The 20,439-nt window shown below is 37.5% G+C and overlaps 1 protein-coding gene across 3 annotated transcripts; it reads right to left on the bottom strand.

Moving 5' to 3' along the window:
- Window positions 1–3,128: 3,128 nt before the first annotated feature.
- On the bottom strand, window positions 3,129–16,414 carry GCG (glucagon). Of its 3 annotated transcripts, XM_073305631.2 has the most exons (7): window positions 16,334–16,414; window positions 10,173–10,273; window positions 9,577–9,738; window positions 8,433–8,486; window positions 7,037–7,174; window positions 4,695–4,838; window positions 3,129–3,628 (listed from the first exon to the last, which is right to left on the bottom strand). In XM_073305631.2, the coding sequence occupies exons 2-7, from the start codon at window positions 10,268–10,270 to the stop codon at window positions 3,604–3,606; spliced, it is 621 nt and encodes a 206-aa protein (XP_073161732.1). In that variant the 5' UTR covers window positions 10,271–10,273; window positions 16,334–16,414; the 3' UTR covers window positions 3,129–3,603. The 3 variants fall into 3 exon arrangements, with proteins under 3 accessions (XP_073161732.1, XP_078704074.1, XP_078704075.1); XM_078847948.1 differs by lacking the exon at window positions 16,334–16,414 and having other exon boundaries at window positions 10,173–10,397; XM_078847949.1 differs by lacking the exons at window positions 8,433–8,486; window positions 16,334–16,414 and having other exon boundaries at window positions 10,173–10,398.
- Between the last annotated feature and the right edge of the window lie 4,025 nt (window positions 16,415–20,439).

Below are 20,439 nucleotides of genomic sequence, written 5' to 3' on the forward strand. Positions count from 1 at the left end.
TAGTGTTTAGGGTCTGAATATCAGGGTGCCTAGGGTCACAACCAGAGAATCATAGGACTAAAAGGGACCTGGAGAAGTCATCTAGTTCAGTCCCCTGCATTCATGGCAGGACTAAGTACTATCTAGACCATTCGTGACAGGTGTTTGTCTAAAATACTCTTAAAAATCTCCAGTGATGCAGATTCCACAACCTCCCTAGGCAATTTATTCCCGTGCTTAACCACCCTGACAGGAAGCATTATTTTTCCTCAAACATAGGATATCATTCACAAAATTACACTTGCCATGTACAAGAAACACTCAGCAGCTGCTTTCACCCCAAATGACTAGTCCTGTGATTTCAAAAATTTGGCAAGAAGCACGTGAAATGATAGAATAAGTATTCATTTCCCCCTCCTTGCTCTAACTTTTCCCCAAATTATGTATTCTTGGCCTAACTATAGGGAAGAGTTAGGATTATAAAATGTATATTCTTCCTATTAATACTGTGCAAAAAATACAGAACTTCTAGACACTGACTCCCACTTCCACCTGCCCCTTCATCGAAGAAGCAGGATGCTCTGTTAGTTAAAGCTCCAGACTGGGACTCAGGAAATCTGGTCTGAGTTTTCAGCTCCTTCATAGACTAGCTGTGTGACTCTGAGCAAGCCACTTATACATCATGCTGTTCCTCAGTACACATCATCTGTAAAATGGGAGTGACAATGTTTCTCTGATGAGCACCATAGAAAAGGGTTTTAATAAAGTACATGTGATGCACATTAAGGAATATTGGCCGTGAAACTGTTAACATTCGGAAAACTACAAAGTACAGACACCTGTGAAGCCAGCTGGCTCCCACTATTGCCCTACCAATCCATGCAAAAAGAAGTATTGATTATTTGCCTTACTTCATCCTGGCCAAAACCAAAATGGATCTACTTTACTCCATCCTGTACTGTTCAATTTCAGGAATTCCAAATAAAGAAGTCCCATGTTGCCTACCTTTATGATTACTATTGATTTTGTGCAAAATATGGTGCAACCAAGAATCCCCCAAATAGTTTTGTTTGGAAAGTGTTTCGATTATGACAAAGATTTGATCAAATATGTGAGGAATGTGCTAACGCTTACCTCCCACCAGCCCACAAATTTGGAAGTGAAGAGAAAGTTGTAGTGCACTTTTTGCAGCTTCTAGCTGAGCCCTCAGACCTCCCCTAAGCCCCATATAGTCAATCCCTCCCCCTGCGCACACGCATTCTGAGTCTCTCTCGCACTCCCTACCACACTTATCTAAAGCATCAAATACAAGCTTCTTGTCCGTATTATTAAGGACCTTCACAAATTAGTCACTTCCTACTTATCTGCTCTTTTGTCTTACAGTATCTCTTTTATTGTTGTATGCAGTGTAATTGTAGCCATGTCTTGCCATTAAAGAGACAAGATGGGTAAGGTAATATCTTTTATAAGAGCTCTGTCTGGCTTAAAAGTTTTTCTCTCTCACCAACAGCAGTTGGTCCTATAAAAGATATTACCTCACCCACCTTGTTTCTCTAATATTTCCTCCAGTCCATCAACTATGACAGCTTCCATTGCTCAGTTGTCCACCTCTCCAACAAGTGCCTTTACTCCTTCTTCCATATTGCCCCTTACTCATAGAATGCCCTCCCTGAGGTAACCCACAAAGCCACCGCACTGTCCTCTTTCAAATCCATACTGAAGACCCACATCTGGTATGATGCCTATAATAAATTGCTTGTTGGTTATGGCTAGGCAAGTGGACAGCACAAATTATGGATAACATTAATATTCATTGTTTATTTATGTCTTTAAAAATTGACTTGAAACTTGCTAATTGTGCACATAGACAAGCTATTTAAGATATATTCCTATAACTGTTCCTCTCATTCTCCCCCGCCCCATCCCATAGATTGTTTTGTTACACCACTTATTGCTTCTTTTTTTTTAAATTAAACTTTAAGATCCTTGGGGCAAGGCCTGTCCCACTCTGTGTGTGTTCAACACAGTGGAGCCTTATTCCTGACTGGGGTCCCTGGGTGTGTCTGTAAAACAAACAAATAAGAAGAGCAGAATAATTTCAATTGCCTGTAGCAAAGGGCCCAGAGTGTAGTCAAATTCTTGACCCAGTCAACTCCGTATTTTATACGAGGCAGTAAGTACCATTAGACAATCCCTCTCCCACCCCGCCAGCCCATCCCTCACCTCCAAGTACTTTCTCGTAAGCCACAGAAGCTAAAATGCAAACGCTTGAATTATTGCGGTTCTAATAAGTGGAGAGAGAGGTTTTGGGAGCTGATGGCAATGGCAGTTCCAGGACAGCATCACCACAAAGGCTATTCCAGAGTTACATCAAGGAAGGCTGCCTAACAACTTATCTTGACTGAGTGTAAGACAGTTTACATCACTATTGGTATGAGGACCAGTGCACAAACCACTGATGACATGTATATGAGTACATAGATGCAACTATTGTGTTTTTTCCCCTTTTATTTTCCTGTTCATGTTTTTCTCAATACTGCCACAAGACTCAGGCATTTTCACTCGAGGTGTGCCCAGCTCTGCTTGTCAGTTGCACATTTGCTTCAAGAATTCAGAGTGCCACAAAATGTTCTTTGAGCAAGATGGTGATGGGCATAGAAGATTGGCTGACCATATTCGAACTAGCTGACCCAGCACTTTGCGTTCATGGTATTACAGAACAGTGCATGGTATAAGCAACACATAGCACTCCAAAATTTGAAAAGATGGCTGCTCTTGCACATTTTGTTAAAATACAACAATTTGTGATAAAGAACATTTTAAAACAACTCCACCCTATACCCTTTAAACTCAGCTTTTGCGTTCATAATTTCTTTTTTCAGCAAAAGTCTACTCGAAATTCACACATCCTCAGTTTTAGAAATCATCAAAACCATTTCATGAAAGCCATTCACAAGAGGAAATACTGTACCATGAAAATGTCAGGAAACAAATGCTAAATTTATGCACAGCATTACAAATGAATCACTTTGAAGCTCTGTGACACTTTAATTCCTTAGATATAAACAAGCTTGTGTTTCTTCAAAGACGCAAGGGGGACACACACACACACACACACACACACACACACACAAAAAGACAACAAAAAAGAAGCTTGAAAAAAATTTATTTAAGGCTATCATTTAATATCCTGAAAGCTTAGCCTTTTTATAACAAAGGTTTCAAGAGGGAAGTTCACTTCTCAGACATCTGTGACTGCCAGCCCCATTCTAATAATGCAGATATTTGGTGTTTGGAATCAATCCTATGTACAATTCGACTTCATAGAAAAATAATTTCATTGCTAACTGTAAGTAGAGATATTTTGGCCCTAAATAAATGGAAAATATGAAGACGAGGCATTTTTGTATTCTTAAAGCTGTTACTTTGTGTGTCCTTTTGATAACATCTTTTTCCTATATAATCTTTTGGCAACACTACACTATAGTAAAATTCATTTCTTGGCATGCAAAGCAATATGGCTTATAAATATAATTTATAGAACACAAATTTCAGAATTCCCTGGTGACCAGCAGCTGATGTAGTGAAGAAGATCTTGACTTGTCCCATATTTATTTTGTACTTTTACTGGTATTTCCCCAAAAGGTCCCTGAAAAAACAAAAGGACATAATTAGGACCAGTTACAGTATTCAGAAAATCAAACGTGTGTGGAAGACATTTTTCCTGGTTTAGATTTAACTGATATTAGTTCCACAAACCCTTTAACAACTCCCTCTAATTATAGATTGAAATCACAATTATTTCTATAAGTAAAGCTCTTAAAAAGATTTTTAGTGGATGTTGTTAAACAACTTTTTTCATGTTGTACTAGATGCTAAATTTGCTAAATGCAAAAAAAAAAGGGGAAAAAAAGAAAATGCCAATAAAATTTATATTTTAATAATTATTTTCAAGCTTTAATAATAAGAATTAGTATTTGTTAGCCTACATTCTCAAAAGTGACTAGTGATTTTGGATGTTTCCATTTTTGTGTGAGATGCATGAAAGAGGCCTAATTTTCATAGGGAAGGCACTCAGCATCTTTGGAAATCAAACACCTTACACATGTCTCAATTTGAGCAGTTCTGTCTTTAAAGTGCTTTACAAACATCAACACATAATTCATAAAACGCCCCGAGAATTGGGTTAGAAAATTCTATTTTTCCATTTTACGAACAGGAAAACTGAGGCAAGGGGCTTAAATTACCCACCTTAGCCACAGAGGTTTTTCGTGTCATAGGAGGGATTAGAGCTCAGAAGTTCCTGGCTCCCACATTCTGTGCTCAGACCACTCTTTTAGACTGTATTATTTTTTTTAAAAAAATCTCCGATACGTTTTAATAGTATTTCGGTGGTTATAATTGCTCTGTACATGTCAGTTTCTTTTATCAATAATTTATTTTGGGCCAAATGCTTGTCAAAGTCAGATCCGTGGCAAAACTCCCATTAACTTAAATAGGAACAGGATTTGACTCTTGATACAAAACATAGACTATACTTGGAATGGTTTTGCTTACAGTATATGGCACGGTTGTAGTCCAACATTTTTAATATATGTACGGGTATAAATAAATAGTGACAGTTAAGGGGGAAATGATCTGTCTTTCCTCAGTGTGCTGCAAGTATATTAAAAATTTAAATATACTAAGATTTAAGATGATCAAAATTCAGTCACCTCTGGGTAACTTTTGTGTTAAGCAGCCATTTTAAGAACTCTTTGGCAGCCATGTCATCGAGGATTTTGTTGATATCACTGGTAAAAGTGCCATCTGCATGTCTTCTGTCCAGTTCTTCAGCTGCATTAGCTTCTTCTGAGAAACTTTAAAGGGGAGAAACGGTCAAATAACAGCTGTGCAGACCACAATAAACAAACCTCTTCAAGGGCCTCATTCTGCAGTCTTTACACACTCAAAGCTCCCACTGATTTCAAGGGACGCAAGGCTAGCTCAGTATGAGATTGTTCTATGTTAAAGGAACAATTGGACTACTTCTCAGTGAGAGAAGATGGTTTGGATGTCGTCCTTTCCCATTTAGGGCACTTTTCTCAAAGATTTTTTAAGTGAGTCTTAATTCCTCAATTATAATAATAAAAAAAAATAAAATGCCAGAAACACCAGACCTAATACATCAAACTGCAATTTCCTAAACCAATGTTACTCACAGCTGAGATTAAAACATAATCAAATTCACTGTAAACATAATAAGCTTCACTGTTTAAGAATGAAGTTTTATTACATTGTAGCCAACTGTTTCAGGCAGCTGATTAATAGTTTTATTGGATTTATGAAGTCCTAGATTTATAATTCCTAAGGTATTTAGTGCATGAATATTTACCCTTTTAGCAAAATCAATTGGGAGTGATAGCTTGGTGAATTAACAGCTGCCAATTATAGTATTTTCCTAAATTGTGTGTGTTTGTGTGCTGTATACAGACATATGGGGCCAGTGGTGCTGGAACAATTTTTATAGTGGGATGCTGAGAGCCATTTAACTGTACAATTTTTATAGTGGGATTTAACTGTTTAAACCCTGTACATAATGGAAACTACTTCAAGCTAGGGGATGAGGCAGCACCCCCAGCACCCCTAATTCCAGCACTTATGTATGAGGCCAGATCCTGGCTCCTCTTTGTGCCCCGGAGATCTATTCTAACAGGACAGCCAGAGATTTCCCTGACAAACACCTTTACCCCATTTGCTCCCTTTCACCAGGCAAAAGGGGTTCTTTAATTGACAGGGGTCAAGTGGGTTGGAGCTGGAACACACTGTGCTCTGGTGATCTCTGGCAGGCAGAATAGTCCCCTAGGGGAGCCCTCTAACTTGCATAATTTAGGAGGGCCATTAGGTTGTTCTATGGGACCCCAGAGGCTAGTTTGATCTGGAATAAGGCCAAGGATCAAGTTTTCGGAAAGGTGATTTACACTTACCCCACTTTCCCACCTAGGAATCTGGGCTGAACACAGCTTGACCAGACCTGGGAATTTGGCCCCTAATTTTTACCTCCATTATCTACAGATACACGGATACCTTTCTGCTGCCCTGAATGCTATTCATTACCTATGACAACAAGACTACTGGAAATCAGAATGTCAGTAGCATAACTTGCCACCATTCTCTTTTCAATAGCTGATCTCACTCTTTAACTCTATCTAGGATAGTCAGTCCTTTCAGAATTACTTTATCTGTTGGCTCTTCCTAGACTCCAACACACAATCTTGTCTTAGAGATATTTTATTATTATTAATATTATTATTATTTTGTATATAGTGCCAGAGACATACATGGTGCTTTACAGTGGTAAAATGTATTTTTTCAAAGAACAGAGGGTGAAATGAAATCCCTGCCCTGAAGAGCTTACAGTCTAAAGGCCCAAATAAGTACAGAACGGATAACAGAGGAGAACATTGTAGTTGCTAAGCCATGAAGAGCAGGTGGGGATTTGAAATAGGAAGAGACAGAGGATGCTTGGAAATGATTAAATGGGAGGCTGTTCTAAGTGTAAGATTATAATGAAAGAAGGTATAAAGTCAGGAATGAGAGGAGTGCATAAGCAGGAAAGAGTGCAGCTTGGGATAGGTATATGGAACAAGAGAAGATGTCAGAGCAAAGAGGTCAGAAATGTAGGCGGGGCAGAGCTATGGAAGGGCACTTTGAGGACAGGGAGATGAATCTTGAACTTACTGCAGGAAAGAGATCTTAGAAAGGGAAACGGGGGGGGGCACGGGAGGGGGGAATTCTAGAGGAAAGACTGGTTCAGATTTAGACATGTTGACCTTGAATCTAACTTGACCTTTTACAGTGTAACAGCACATTAAACTCGTCAACATCTTAATTTTAATCTGTAGCAGGACTGAATCATTTAAAATGATCATCTCACACCCACAATGTATCTTAAGATACAAAGAAAAATATGAAATACAGCAAGAATAAAACAAAAATACATTATGGTTCCATTAGGCTTGATTTCTAACCAGAAAAGCCAAACAACATTTCATGATAGGAACGGAGGGATTCTTACTCTCTTCTTCCTCGTCCATTCACTAACCAAGCAATGAACTCTTTGGCAGCTTGACCTTCCAAATAAGAGGTGATGTCACTGGTGTAGGTGCCCTCAGCATGCCTCTCAAATTCAGCATGACGCCTCGAGAGTCCATTGCTGAAAGAAAGGCAGTTCTCTTATGATCAGGACTATGTTATCACTTTATCTATTTGTGTCCTTTGCTTGCTTCTGTTGGCTTCTAGTTCCTGCCAGACCAACATTTCTCATTAGCAGGAAGTTTCTCCCCAAATTAGCCTTCATATTTTCACCCTAGGTCTTAGTTACACCCCCTGGTATCACCCTAAATAATTCCATCATATCCCCCTTTTGTCTCTTAGCCAAACTGTACAGATTTAACTCCTTTTGCGTTCATTTCCTCCAGCCACTGAGCATTTTTGGCTACTCTTCTCTGAAGAACCTCCACTTTTTCAACATCCATTTCGTCGTGTGGTTTCCAGAACTCTTTCAGGTGTGCTCATATCTAGGGTGTGTAGAAATGGACTGTTTCCTCCCTCTCCCTTGACACACTGCCTTTGCATATTCAGACCAAAATTGATCATACTGGTCTTTTCTGAAGCCAGATTGCATTGCAAAATTACATCTAATTTCTTGCTCACTATAACTGCTTGGATCATCCATTCCCTGCCTTCTGGCAGAGTAGACAAGTTTTGGAGCATTTTTTTCCAGATGTATTAGTTTGCATTTATTTTTAGCATTTGTTATTTTCTGCCTATGTTTCAAATTTCTCTAGGGCCCTTTGCATTATTTTTCCATCTGCTTGGCAGTTTGACATTCCTCCCAATTAGTACCATCTGCATTTTTCAATTACATGCCATCTATTCCCCCTTCTACAATGAACAAGTTACATAAAAATGGACCTAACACTGATCCCTGTGCTACTCCGTTAAAATCTCTGGCTGCCTCATCATATATCATTCCTCTTTCATTGGTCTTGTGTCCAGTATTGATCCCCCAACTCCATATTTCTTAGGATTCCCCTGCCTTCACTCACACTTGTGGGATTTTAGTACTTTTTTCCTCTGTACCTTAATCATTAGATTTCTTTATTCCCTAAAATTTCCTTTCCTGAAATCTAATACTCTCATACTGCTACATTCTCGAAGCCATTCCTGAATTCACCTAGCTCACAGCCAGTGGTTCCAAGCTTCCCTATCATAATGAAAGTCTCAATCATTTCCTCCCTAACTGTAAAAATTAGACCCAGAATGCCTTCTTCTATGGCTGGAGTATCTAATTCCTGCATTATAATCATGAAGGTGTAAGGAATTCTCTATATTGTTGGCTGTGTTTCCTGCCCAACAGAAATCTCAGTTGTTTCAATTCCTTCTGAGTAACATCCAGCATTTTAAAGTACCTTGACAGCTGGTCCAGGAATTTTTCATTCTCTCTCTCCTCCAGTGCCGGTTGTCTGTAGCAAAGGCCCAGAGTCATTATATCACTGATATCATATTAGTACATTGTATTGTATGCATAATATGCATTAGCTCATAAAATGCTATTGAATATTATTTGAATGTCACTGTAAAAATCTGTGAATGCTAAACTACCCAGGTGAGTGCTTTGGGGGGCTGTGAATGTAATTGAATACAGGCTCTTGAAACTGTTAGTTCCATACAAACGCTTCCCGGATTACGCAAGACCCGATTTATGCAAATTCACACTTATGGAAAAAGTTCCATAAGCTAAAAATAGGAGGTTTTTTGTTTTGTTTTGTTTTTTTGCATAATGGTTGCGGGGGGGTGGGGTGGGGGGGAATACGTTTCCGACTTACGGAAAATTCGAGTTACGCAAGGCGTTCCAGAACGGAATGATTGTGTAACCCGGGGAGCATTTGTACTTCTGTTTTTAAGGACCACCTTAGCAGAGGAAGTTAAAATGTTAGCAGCACTAACTAAAGCCAGAAGGGAACATCTGATCCCCCTTGTATATCATCGGCCATAGAATTTCATCCAGTTACTTCTAGGCTGAGCCCAGAAACTTGTATTTGACCAAAACATATCTTCCAAAAAGGCATGCATTGCCAGTATTTCTGTGGCACAATTGAGGTATCTAGTGGCCGACAAAGCTTAATCCTTGATAAGTGTTCTATAAGGAGACCATAGGATCAGAGTAGAGAAATATGGAAAAGATCTATTAGGTCACTGAGTCCATCTTCCTGCAAGAGTTTCCTTACAGATGACAAATCAGATACCACACTGATACCAGCCAAAAGACTGATGACTATTTTCAACCAATCACTTCTGCTATTTCAAAAAAGATTGAACTAGTATATAACAATGATCTTCCATGGTTGGCTCATTTTTTTGCTAACAATATATCAATGCTATGTTTCAATTATCCTTAAGGTCCTCTTCTCTGATTTATATGCTATCCATTAAAAAGGAAAATAGATCATGTTCTGTGAGGGGAAGCTGAACAGTGAACTGATTCCTGACAGGCACTAAATTATGGCTATATTTGTGCATGGAGATTTATAATGATTTTTCCAATATGCTTACCCGCTTCTTTTAGTGCTCATTAACCATTGCACAAAATCCTGAGCTCGTCTAGTGTCCAAGTACTTGCTGTAATCACTGGTGAATGTGCCTTGTGAATGACGTTTTACTTCATTCAGCTGTCTAGATTCATCTAATGGTTCAGTCTGGGAAGCTTTGAATGATCTATGAATAGTATGTAATAGATTAATCAGCATTGATGATAGCACTTTCTACAGGTGCTATACCTGCACTGACTTCTTTTTTTAAAAAAATTCTATATTCCAACAGAATAAGAACAAAAAAGAAAAAAAAGAAACAAAAATTACTTGCTACAGATATGATTGTTAGCTGGCTGACAGAGTCAATCAGTACAGCAGCCTGGTAACTGCATAACTAAGAGTCTATTAGGACAACAATAAAAAGGTACTGTTAGAAACACCAAACTGGTGTGCTGCATTTTGCAATATAGATATCCTTCTCCGATACACAGATGAATTAAATACACTGTAATATTATAAGAAACTTTTCCTCAAATCAAAGATTTTGCATCAAGTTGCAGGAAAAGTACAGGGGAGTATATTTGGATTATTCTGAGATGTTTGATTTTTAGTATTTACCTGGATTTCTCTTCTGTGTCTTGAAGAGGATTTTGCCAGCTGCCTTGAATGATCATTAAAAGCAATCCAGCCACAAAATAAATGTTTTTCATTTTCATTGCCTGTCAGAACACAGATCAGGGGGGGAATAAATATAGTCCTCTTTACATACTTTGGAGTCAATATATAGACAGGGAAACCCACTAATATAGAATGGAATGAAACTCCATGTATATGAGAGGAGAATGATAATCCTACATAGTTTCAATGTGTTGCAATTTTCATACTATAACACCAGGTGGTTTTTAATTTTCTGAATTTATTGACTAAAGAAATAAAAGCAGAATCCCATCACAGAGTGCAGTGTCACATCCAGCCACTCTTCTTGCTCTAACTGAGCATTTTTTCTTCATCCCCTCACTTCTAAATTCTTGTGTTTTGTATGCTTTTGTTTTTATCATTTAAAGCAATGAACACCTGTAGGATTGGGCTCCTTGGGTAAAATAGGCAAATTTCAATCCAGAGTGTGACTTTTACAAAAAATAAATATATTTATGGTTAGAAATTTGTGATACAGAAGGTATATGAAATTCTGTTGTGTTTATGGTGCTTTTGATACAATGCTATACCTAGTACAGTCTTAGGTTTTCCATTTTAGTCCATCATTAGATTTACACCTTGCTACAACCATAAAGGGCTGATCCTGATACGCTGCTAGGTGTAATGCATATTGCTGTGGGTAGTTCCATTGACTGTATAAAATTAATAATAAAGGACTAGATTGGGATCTCTATCCTACTCCCTGTGTGGTCTCATGAGTAAGATTATTCACTGTGAGTAAGAGTATCACAGTGTGGCATACAGTACATATATATATGTTTTGGTGGTTCAGCACTACATTGTGAATCCCTTATTCAGACTGATGAACACTTTCTCATACACGTAGTTTCATTGTCTTAATTATATATTTCAGTGAGCAATCACCAGCATGAATAAGGTGATTACCATCTGTTCCTTAGTATGTAAATGCTAAACATTATCATTATTGAATGTACTACTATTAGTTTGATTTAGCTTATGGACCCAATATTGGAGATGAACAAATAATTGATTTTTTTGGTTTGCTGGCAGAACTGGAAAAACATTATTAAGGTTGAATGTTCATTTTGTTCAGGTTTCAGAGTAGCAGCCGTGTTAGTCTGTAGCCACAAAAAGAAAAGGAGCTGCATCCGATGAAGTGGGCTGTAGCTCACGAAAGCTTATGCTCAAATAAATTGGTTAGTCTTTAAGGTGCCACAAGTCCTCCTTTTCTTTTTTGCCATTTTGTTCAGTTTTTCATTTTATTTTGTTACATTTTTGGGTGTTTTTTAACCTTAATTATTTTAAACAAACCTCGCTAAATTTAGAATGAAATGTCATTTTGGAATGAAAAGTCAAAATATTTCATTTTGAAACTGTCAAACATTTTGACTTTTTCTAAATTTCTTTTTCATTTTTTATTCGTCTAAAACTATTCTCCAAATTCTACTCAAATTCATAGTTTTGACTGCCTTGATACTGCATTTTTAATAGATCAAAATATTTGACCAAAATAATTTTGACCAACTCTACCCAATACTGCAAATACTTACTGCTGAGCATAGCCCCTATTACTGCAAGTAGCCCTGTTGAATTCAATCAGACCACTTACACAAGTTAGCACATCAGCGAGTAGCAGTAGATATTTGCCTGCACTGGCTCATAGACTAAAGTGATTTGTAATGAAAGCATCTATGAAATTGAAGCAAAATTATTATAAAGCAGCAAGTAGATTTTAAGGTACTTGCTTTGGGTCAGTTCTTAACTTTATGAAATGATTGTTTAATAAAATTAATTAATATACATTTTGGACTCATGCTTTTGGCTATTAAAAATAAATTAAACAAGCCAAGATATTTAGCTCAAAAAGTAGCTAATCTTCATCAATTCATGCTTTAAAATAAGCATGGATGACAATGTTAATTCACTGTAAAGCAACTGAAATTGTAATAAGTTCACAGAAATTGAATGTCACTGGAAATGTTTCATCATGCATTTGAACTGATACTCTGTTGTATGCCTGAAAGAGCCACTCTCCCATCCATGAAAATGTTCCAGAGAAGTTTATACTACAATCTGAAAAACAAAGGGAGATAGGATAATTGAGCCAGTTGAAATAAAATGTAAGTGGCTAACTAAATCCCTGGAGGCCAATAAAAAAACCTAAATTTAACCTTCCACCTCACTTGTAGTCCTCCTCATTGGTCCAGGTGTCAGAATAAGGGATCCTTGTACGCATCTAAAGCTAAATTCTGCACTGATTTATACCCCCCATAAAATCCCCTGTTTATTTGAATTCAGTGAGCCAGACAGAGTGTCAGTCAGAGCAGAAATGGATCCATTCTATACTGCATTACTTTGGGACCATGGGCTGAGGTAAGAACGGATCAGAAGCCTTGTTGTGTCAGGTTTATGCTATGACACATTTCAGAGCAGGTTTTCAGACATAATTGAGCATGACAACTTGTATCTTCCATGAATTATAAGATCACACACACAACTGGACATTAAACATAACAGAGTAGAAGACTCAATGGACACCAAATACCCAATAATTTGGCAAAAATCTGAGTGGAAAATATAATAAGCCAAGTACTAGGCGATTGATGGATAGCAAGCACTTACCAGAAAGCATTGACTAAGGTTAATTGTTTATTGTAAATTAGTATTCAGACCATTATATTGAGGTTTTCTTCCCCAGAGCTAAATACATATAACTTAGGTGCAGAGCAATGATGCCAGAGAGGAAGTACATAGAAGATCTGCATTCAGAAGTATGTACAGAACACTCAGTGCAGGATATAGAAACCAAACAATCATGAAACTGGATTTCTAAATATCTAGGGGCAGATCCGCGGCTGGTGCAAATTGTCACAACTCAATTGACTTTCAGGGAACTATGACAATTTACACCATCTGAGGATCTGTCCCCTGGTATTAACTGCTGCCAGACATTCCAGCTCTGCTCAGGCAGAGTACACCCTTAGGTAAGGCCCTATTTTCAATGGCATGTTGCTGGCCAATAGCAATACAATACTGCTGGGTTGCAATATAAGGCAATATAGTTAAGTGGCATTTTAGTCAGAGCTAGAAAAATGAATTGAAGAATATAAGGTTTCCCATATTGGATCAGATCTTTAAGCCATGAAATCCATTATCCTATCTCTAGCAGTGGTCAATACCAAATACGCCAAAGGCAAGTAAGTGCCTTCACAGTTGCAGCTGGCTGATCAAGCATCGGTAAACATAGAGAGGAATTCCTTTTTGACCTCCTTAGTGATTAGTTTATGCCCCAAAGCATAAGGTTTAATTACTCCATTTCAACATACCATGCATATTGTATCTAGAAGTGGCATATTGGTCCTAAAACTATTAAAATCCAGCCACAATATTTAACTCTCTGTCCACTTGGAGTTGTACTTCAGTGGTACAACACTGACATCCAATGTTGATCCTAAAGAATACATCAGTTTCACATTTCACGTGTTTAAAGACTATAGGAGAAATCCTGGCGTCTATTCACACTTATTCCTCAGTCAAAAGTTTCTAGAACTGGCTGGATTTGGCATGAAATAGTTTGGTTATTAAATGCTGTTTATGTTGAATATCATCAATATGAAAAAGTTGATCTTCAGTAAATAATTTAGAAATATAAAGAGCATGATTCAAAGTCTACTGAAATCTGTGGAAAGACTCCCATTGATTTCATTGGGTTTTGGGGACAGATCCTTAACCTCCAATCCTGTAAGACTTACGCAAACTGCTTCATGTTATATATGAGAGTGCTCCCATTTACTTTGATATGATTTTGGCATATATTTAAATTTAAGTATGTGCTTGAGTTCTTTCTAAATAAGTATGTTTCCCAGAATCAAGATCTTAGACTGTATCAGCAAGTAGCATTTGGTGAGATTAGTAAAATAGCAAAGATTACAAAGTATTTGCAAGATTTGAAAATCTTTAAGTTAGAAGAAAAGGAGGACTTGTGGCACCTTAGAGACTAACCAATTTATTTGAGCATAAGCTTTCGTGAGCTCAAATAAATTGGTTAGTCTCTAAGGTGCCACAAGTACTCCTTTTCTTTTTGCGAATACAGACTAACACGGCTGCTACTCTGAAACCTTTAAGTTAGAGGAACCTGCCTTTTAGCCAGCCAGCTATTTTGAAAACTGCTGCACTTTCATTACATATTTGTCAAACGTTTTATCTTAAAATTTGAGATGCATTTTTGTACATTTATTCTTCAATATTTAGCATTGGTAATCACGGTCAGTAATAGTTATTTATTTTATATAAGTCAAAGACAAAAGTAGTAACTAGAAATGTGTTCTTATACTATTACTGCTTCATTCTAGAAAACACAAAAGTGTGCCCTATAGAGAAAGAGGAATTGTTAACAAAAGAACATTTGTACAGATTTATTACCTATAATTATTTCTTGAAAGCCAGATAAGACTATTTCCATAGCAAGTGGAACCTGGCTCTTGAACCTGTTTGAGAGGTTTAGATTTTTTGTAGAAACAGCTACAAAAGCTTGTGGTCTCAAGTGTCAAAGTTCCAGTCACACTGAAATAAATTTTAAGTAGAAAATTATCTGTTTTTTTAAGTTGGCTAATGAATTCATTTCTAATTCCTCTCCAATTAGAAATTAGAAAGTACATTTCAAATCCTTCCTTTCCTTCAGTTTCAAAATATATTAGCTAAACTGAAGTTGTTACAGTGAGACACATAAAAATTAACAAATCAGCTGAATGGATGTTCTTAACCAGGATCCTAGCCACCAGAGAGACTGTCAATAATATGTATTTATCAAATCTTGATCAAAATGTTTAAGGCTGAAAAAAGTTATTGACTCATATAGCATTTACTTTGCATTTGGAATTACAGAGGAATATTTTTTCTTGATAACCTGGACTTTCACTAGTCTTCTGAACATATTTTACTACAGATTTCTTTAGTGTACTGTGTGGAAGCTGTACTTGGATATATTGCAACAAAGTTTGCACAAAGAATCCTGCTAAAAGCCCAATTAATTCCAACAATCAGTCGAGTTACATAATGGCTGAATAAGGAGAAATATTTTTATTTGAAAATTAAAATGTGAATAAGAATAGATTTCTGGAGATATGAGACTGTTGCAGATAGTACAGGTTATTAATTATGAATCTACTATCTCTTTAATGTACATGTAATTTACTACTAATTTATACACACTACACTGTAAAATGCATTTATGGAAAAGTTACGTAGAATGTAATCGATACCTTTCTAGAAGTTTTTTGCACCATCCTACAGTATTCCACAACTGGGATATAATTCTGTATTAAATTCTGTAGGTTCAACTCTGTAGGCTGGTTCAAAATAACCAACAGGAAGGTTAAAATTTTCTATTAAATGATATACATAACATCTATAACTTTCCCATATGGCATTTTATGGTGTAATATATATAAAATGAATGAAAACCACATACTTTCAATGGAGTTAGACCAGTGTAAAACTGTTGTAATGGAGTGGCAAATCTACCTTGAGATATTTTCAAGTAATTTTTATAGAAACCTATTTAATATATCTAGTCCCCTACTACTTTCATCCCTATTAATTTCTATCGGACTTTTAGGATGTTTCTACAAGGAATGACGATGTTTAAAGTAAAAATGGTTCAGTATCTGTGAAGGACACATGTCTAGTAAATGGTATTTGAAAATGTGAGTGTAAGACAAACAACAAAAATCAATATTTATGCATAAGTGTTTAACATTTAAATTCTTACTATAATGCATTTCTTCCATGAGTCCATGTTTAATCATCCTCCTTTCTATCATTTCTGTCAGTCTTAGAAGTTGATTTTGATCTTTGGATCATTCTCTCTTAAATTAATTGCCTTCTATTGAATAAACTAAAACTGATTAAAGTTTAACTATATACACTACTTATTCATGCCAAATATAAAAAGATGATACATAATAATAAATAATAATAATAAAAGAAAAGCTTAAAAAGCACCATTTTGAGAGATCCTGTATTTGCTTTACAAACCTTGGACAGAACAATTGCACTCAACCCATTGAACAAATCTTATTGGTAGCTAGCATGAATCTTACCTTCTTATACTTTGAAGTGATGCACAGCGATTGGAGAAAGAGCAGCTACTCTTCTGGAACTTTGGGAAACCTTCAGGATCCGGAGATCTGCCTAGCTGCCTCTGTGGCTCAGCCTTATATATACTGTTCAGCTCTAGTAAGCATTATGAGAGTGCATCATTGCTGACAGTTTCCTTATTCAACTTAAAAAAAATCATATTTGCTATTCTTTACTTTACATTTGACAATTTTTACAAGCAATTTCACATATTGACTCTGCTTACTGTATGACATCATTGTGGAGATGGGTCCTTAATGGAGACGAAAAAGGAATGAGATGTCAATGTCAAAAGAAGTAAATATCAATCAGGAGGACATTAGGGCTATACACAATTAAGTAAAGGTGCTAGGAATCAATGCAACATGTCCTTCAAATTCAGGTTTGCCTATCTGACATTTAATTTAAAATTGACGGGTGAAGTCCTAGCTCCACTGAAGTCAATGGCAAAACTCCCATTGATTTCAGTGGGGCAAGGACTTCACCCATCAATTTTATAAGTTTAACATAATAAAATAGTAATAATAATAAGAAGAAACATGTACCTCACACAAAGTCTCCCACAACCAGAGAAAGGGAAGACTCCATAAAGTCCACCAGAGACCTTGCTGTGCCGATATAATTAACTCAAGAAAAGCTGAGATACTACTGTGATGGGCACCAGTACAAAACCCTAAACCAGACAGATTGAATGTAATAGAAACATTTGGTTTCAATTCAAATTATGTCCAGGTGCAATGTATCAATTTTGTAAATTCCTACGTATGAGAATATATGGTACATGTGTGATCTGTACGCCAAATACTTGTTACATAACTGAGATCTACATCATGCCCCTTAGATCTGCTCATATAGCCTGGTGCCCTGGAAATGAGTTTAAAAGAATAATACAGGCCCAGGCTGTATTATATCATATAGAGTTGCCCTTCAGAGTGAGTCCTTGGGGCATCAGTGACAGGATCAGAAGCCCAGCTCTGATGAAGCAGCATTGCCAAGGAGGCAGGAGGGAAGGGCACCAATGGCCGGAGCTGGCATAGAGGCACAAAGCTTCTGTGCACATGGCCCTGGGATCTGAACAGATTCCTGAGGATCTGCCAGTGTTGTGGGGTGGGTCCTTCATCCTCTTTTATGAAACAACAGTCTGGGGTCTCCAAGAGGAGATCCCAATGGAGACTTCCTCCTGTGGTTTTTTTCATGGGTTGGGATCCGGATCTGGAACTACCTGCTAAACCTGTAAGTACAAATTGTAACAATGTATGTACAACTGACAGCGCTTATTATATTTGTAAGTGATCAGATGGTCCAAATTAGATGTTAGAAATTAAGGGCTAAATGCTCCCCTGAGCCTAAAGTTCTGCTTCGTAGAGGGAGGGGTGTGGGATCACTAGGAAGCCACTTACAGCTCACTGAACCTGTGCACCAGCAGTGGCCCCAGCATGAACTAGAGCATCGTAGGGGCTAAGTTATGATACTGGAGTATGGTCCCTAAAGATACATCCTCTCTCTCCCCACCTAACCCCTCACACCAGCAGAGTTCTCCTTCATTAGAAGAATTCTTTGCTGGCCGACTGTGGCCAGATTCCAGCCACACATACTGCCTGAGCAGCATGAAAGGAGTCAGAATATAAACCAGAATCTAGCCTCTAGCCTGATAAGCCTAGATCCTATATGTAATATAACAGCAAATATAAATTGTAATGTATGCTCACCAACGCCCCCATAGATACCCATGTAACTGTACAGTATTATTGTATATACCTAGGGAACAGCAAATCTCATCACGTCATGCCACCTTACACTGGCCACATGGTATATTTTAATTTCTAACATTGTGAAGTTATTACATTGCTCCACTCACAGGGTCCATGTACTGAAGCCAATGTTCCCTGTAAGTTTTCTATATGTGAAGGACAAATGACTGCTTGTGCTGAAGTTTAAAACTTAAGTGCACAGCCTCTTCCACTGCTATTCCCTATATTCCTCCACTTTTCATTCACTCTTCCCCCTTCCTACATCAACTCATTCTCCCTCCTCATTCATTTCTTCTCCCATCAATCTCCTTTTTATACCTCCCTTCTCTCTCTCATTTCTCTCTCCCTTATCTTTATTCTCACTCCCCCCAATCCAAAATGTTTTCAAATCCCCGATTCAATGTATGGATTGGGATTATGTGCTTACATATATTAACACATGGATCCAAATACTGCAGGTATATCGCACATACTTTGGCTTTTCAAACTTTTGTCTGAAAGGTGTGTTAATATCTGTATAATTCCTCATCCAACACAACCTCACTGCACACACACACAAACTCACCCCAAACTAATCCAAGGCACCAATCCTCCCCGGCACAGACAGAATGAAACAGGTCTGCAGCCTCTACACCAAGATGTTTGGGAGCCAAATTAAGCATTCACACAACTTGCAAAACCCAAATCCATTCATTTTAGGGAACCCCAATACCACTAAAGTGCCTTGCCTACCTTGCCCCAAATTTTTAAAAAATTTACTCTGGACTAAGATTTTAAGATTGTTAGGTATGGGGGGCAAAATCAGACTTTAAATAGGAAAGTGAGTCGAATCCTTAAATATCACAAGGTGCTGTGTCTCTCCATCATGTTGGTGAACTTTCCTACTCATCTATGAGAACACACCAGAGAGCAGTTCTGCAGTTCCCAGGCAGGACAGCAGATGGTGTTCAGTTGGCCTTTTATCAGTTTCTTGCCCAGTATGGTACACAGATAGTCCTTTTGCAATGGACTGCTACTAACCTTACTTTACTGCATGTTGAGTTTTATTTATTATTAGTTGAAAGATACACAGCCTTCCTAAATCAGCTCTGCAAAAGATAATACAATATCACCTTCCCCAGAATCCTGTCAGTTCTTTACTTCTTGTTTGTTTAGTCCTATTTATTCTCTAGTGTAAAAATAAAGACAAGTTTCAAAGTAGCAGCAGTGTTAGTCTGTATTCACAAAAAGAAAAGGAGTACTGTAAATAGAAAACTTTATTTTTACAAAAAGAAAAGAAGTACTTGTGGCACCTTAGAGACTAACAAATTTATCTGAGCATAAGCTTTCATGAGTTGCATCCGATGAAGTGAGCTGTAGCTCACGAAAGCTTATGCTCAGATAAATTTGTTAGTCTCTAAGGTGCCACAAGTACTTCTTTTCTTTTTGTAAAAATAAAGTTTTCTATTTACAGTATAGTCATTTCAAATGAGTATGAAGTATGAAACAGAGCAGCTGAATGCACCTGGGTAGTCAACTTGCTATATAGATTATTTAGTTCAGCACAATCTAAGTGATCATCAGATTACAAATATGTCTTGAATGATACACAATATAAAAACTTTACAGGAAAGAAGCAAAACCCATCTGTGCTTTTCGTTATTGCTGTATATTTGTGAGTGCAACTGTATGCAATGGGTGAGCTGTATGCCAAACAAAATTACAGAAATGGATCAAGTACGTGTCCAGTGTATTTATTAGAGGGGCTGAAATTTTTTGAATTTTGTACTTTTAAGGAAGTTTCTCATCACAATTTGATTTTTTATGAAAAACAAATTTTTTTTTTCTAAATTTTGTTTTTTCAACCAAGTCAGCACATTCCAATGACCTTTTTTTGTTACTGTTTTTCTACCATTTTTGTTATTAAATACACAACACATGCACATTGGTGGTGGTTGTGTCTTGGGGGAATGGGTGGTAAACATGTTCCCCTCTCTTCATGACAATTACCCTGGAGGTGTTCATCTGTCCAATGACTTGTCAGCCAGGACTATACTGTTCGGGCTATGTGACCCATTAAGGGTCCCCACCACTGCCTGACAGTCAGACGGGATCTGAACTCCCACTGTGGGTTTCAGAGAAGCACAGCACATGCTTATAACTTGCCTGACATCATTTCCCAGGCTTGACTACACCTCACAGAGCAGTGATGGCTTTCAGTGAAGGAGGATTTTTCCCTCTCAGACTACATGAAAGACTCTAGTGCCCCAGAACCTGGCTAAACTGTACAGCTCCAGCGAGGCTCCATGCCACCATGGATGCACCAAGGCTGAGGGTTT

This window comes from Lepidochelys kempii, chromosome 11 (assembly GCF_965140285.1).
Source record: "Lepidochelys kempii isolate rLepKem1 chromosome 11, rLepKem1.hap1, whole genome shotgun sequence".
Taxonomy (NCBI): domain Eukaryota; kingdom Metazoa; phylum Chordata; order Testudines; family Cheloniidae; genus Lepidochelys; species Lepidochelys kempii.

What these genes read in the sequence shown, in the direction of transcription:
- GCG (XM_073305631.2), bottom strand. Translation starts at nt 10,270, where the DNA reads ATGAAAATGAAAAACATTTATTTTGTGGCTGGATTGCTTTTAATGATC. An exon ending in ATGAGCACTAAAAGAAGCGG is followed by an intron (nt 8,487 to 9,576) that starts GTAAGCATATTG and finishes CCTTTGCTACAG; the next exon opens with ACAACCGGCACTGGAGGAGA. An exon ending in AATGGACGAGGAAGAAGAGA is followed by an intron (nt 4,839 to 7,036) that starts GTAAGAATCCCT and finishes TCCCCTTTAAAG; the next exon opens with TTTCTCAGAAGAAGCTAATG.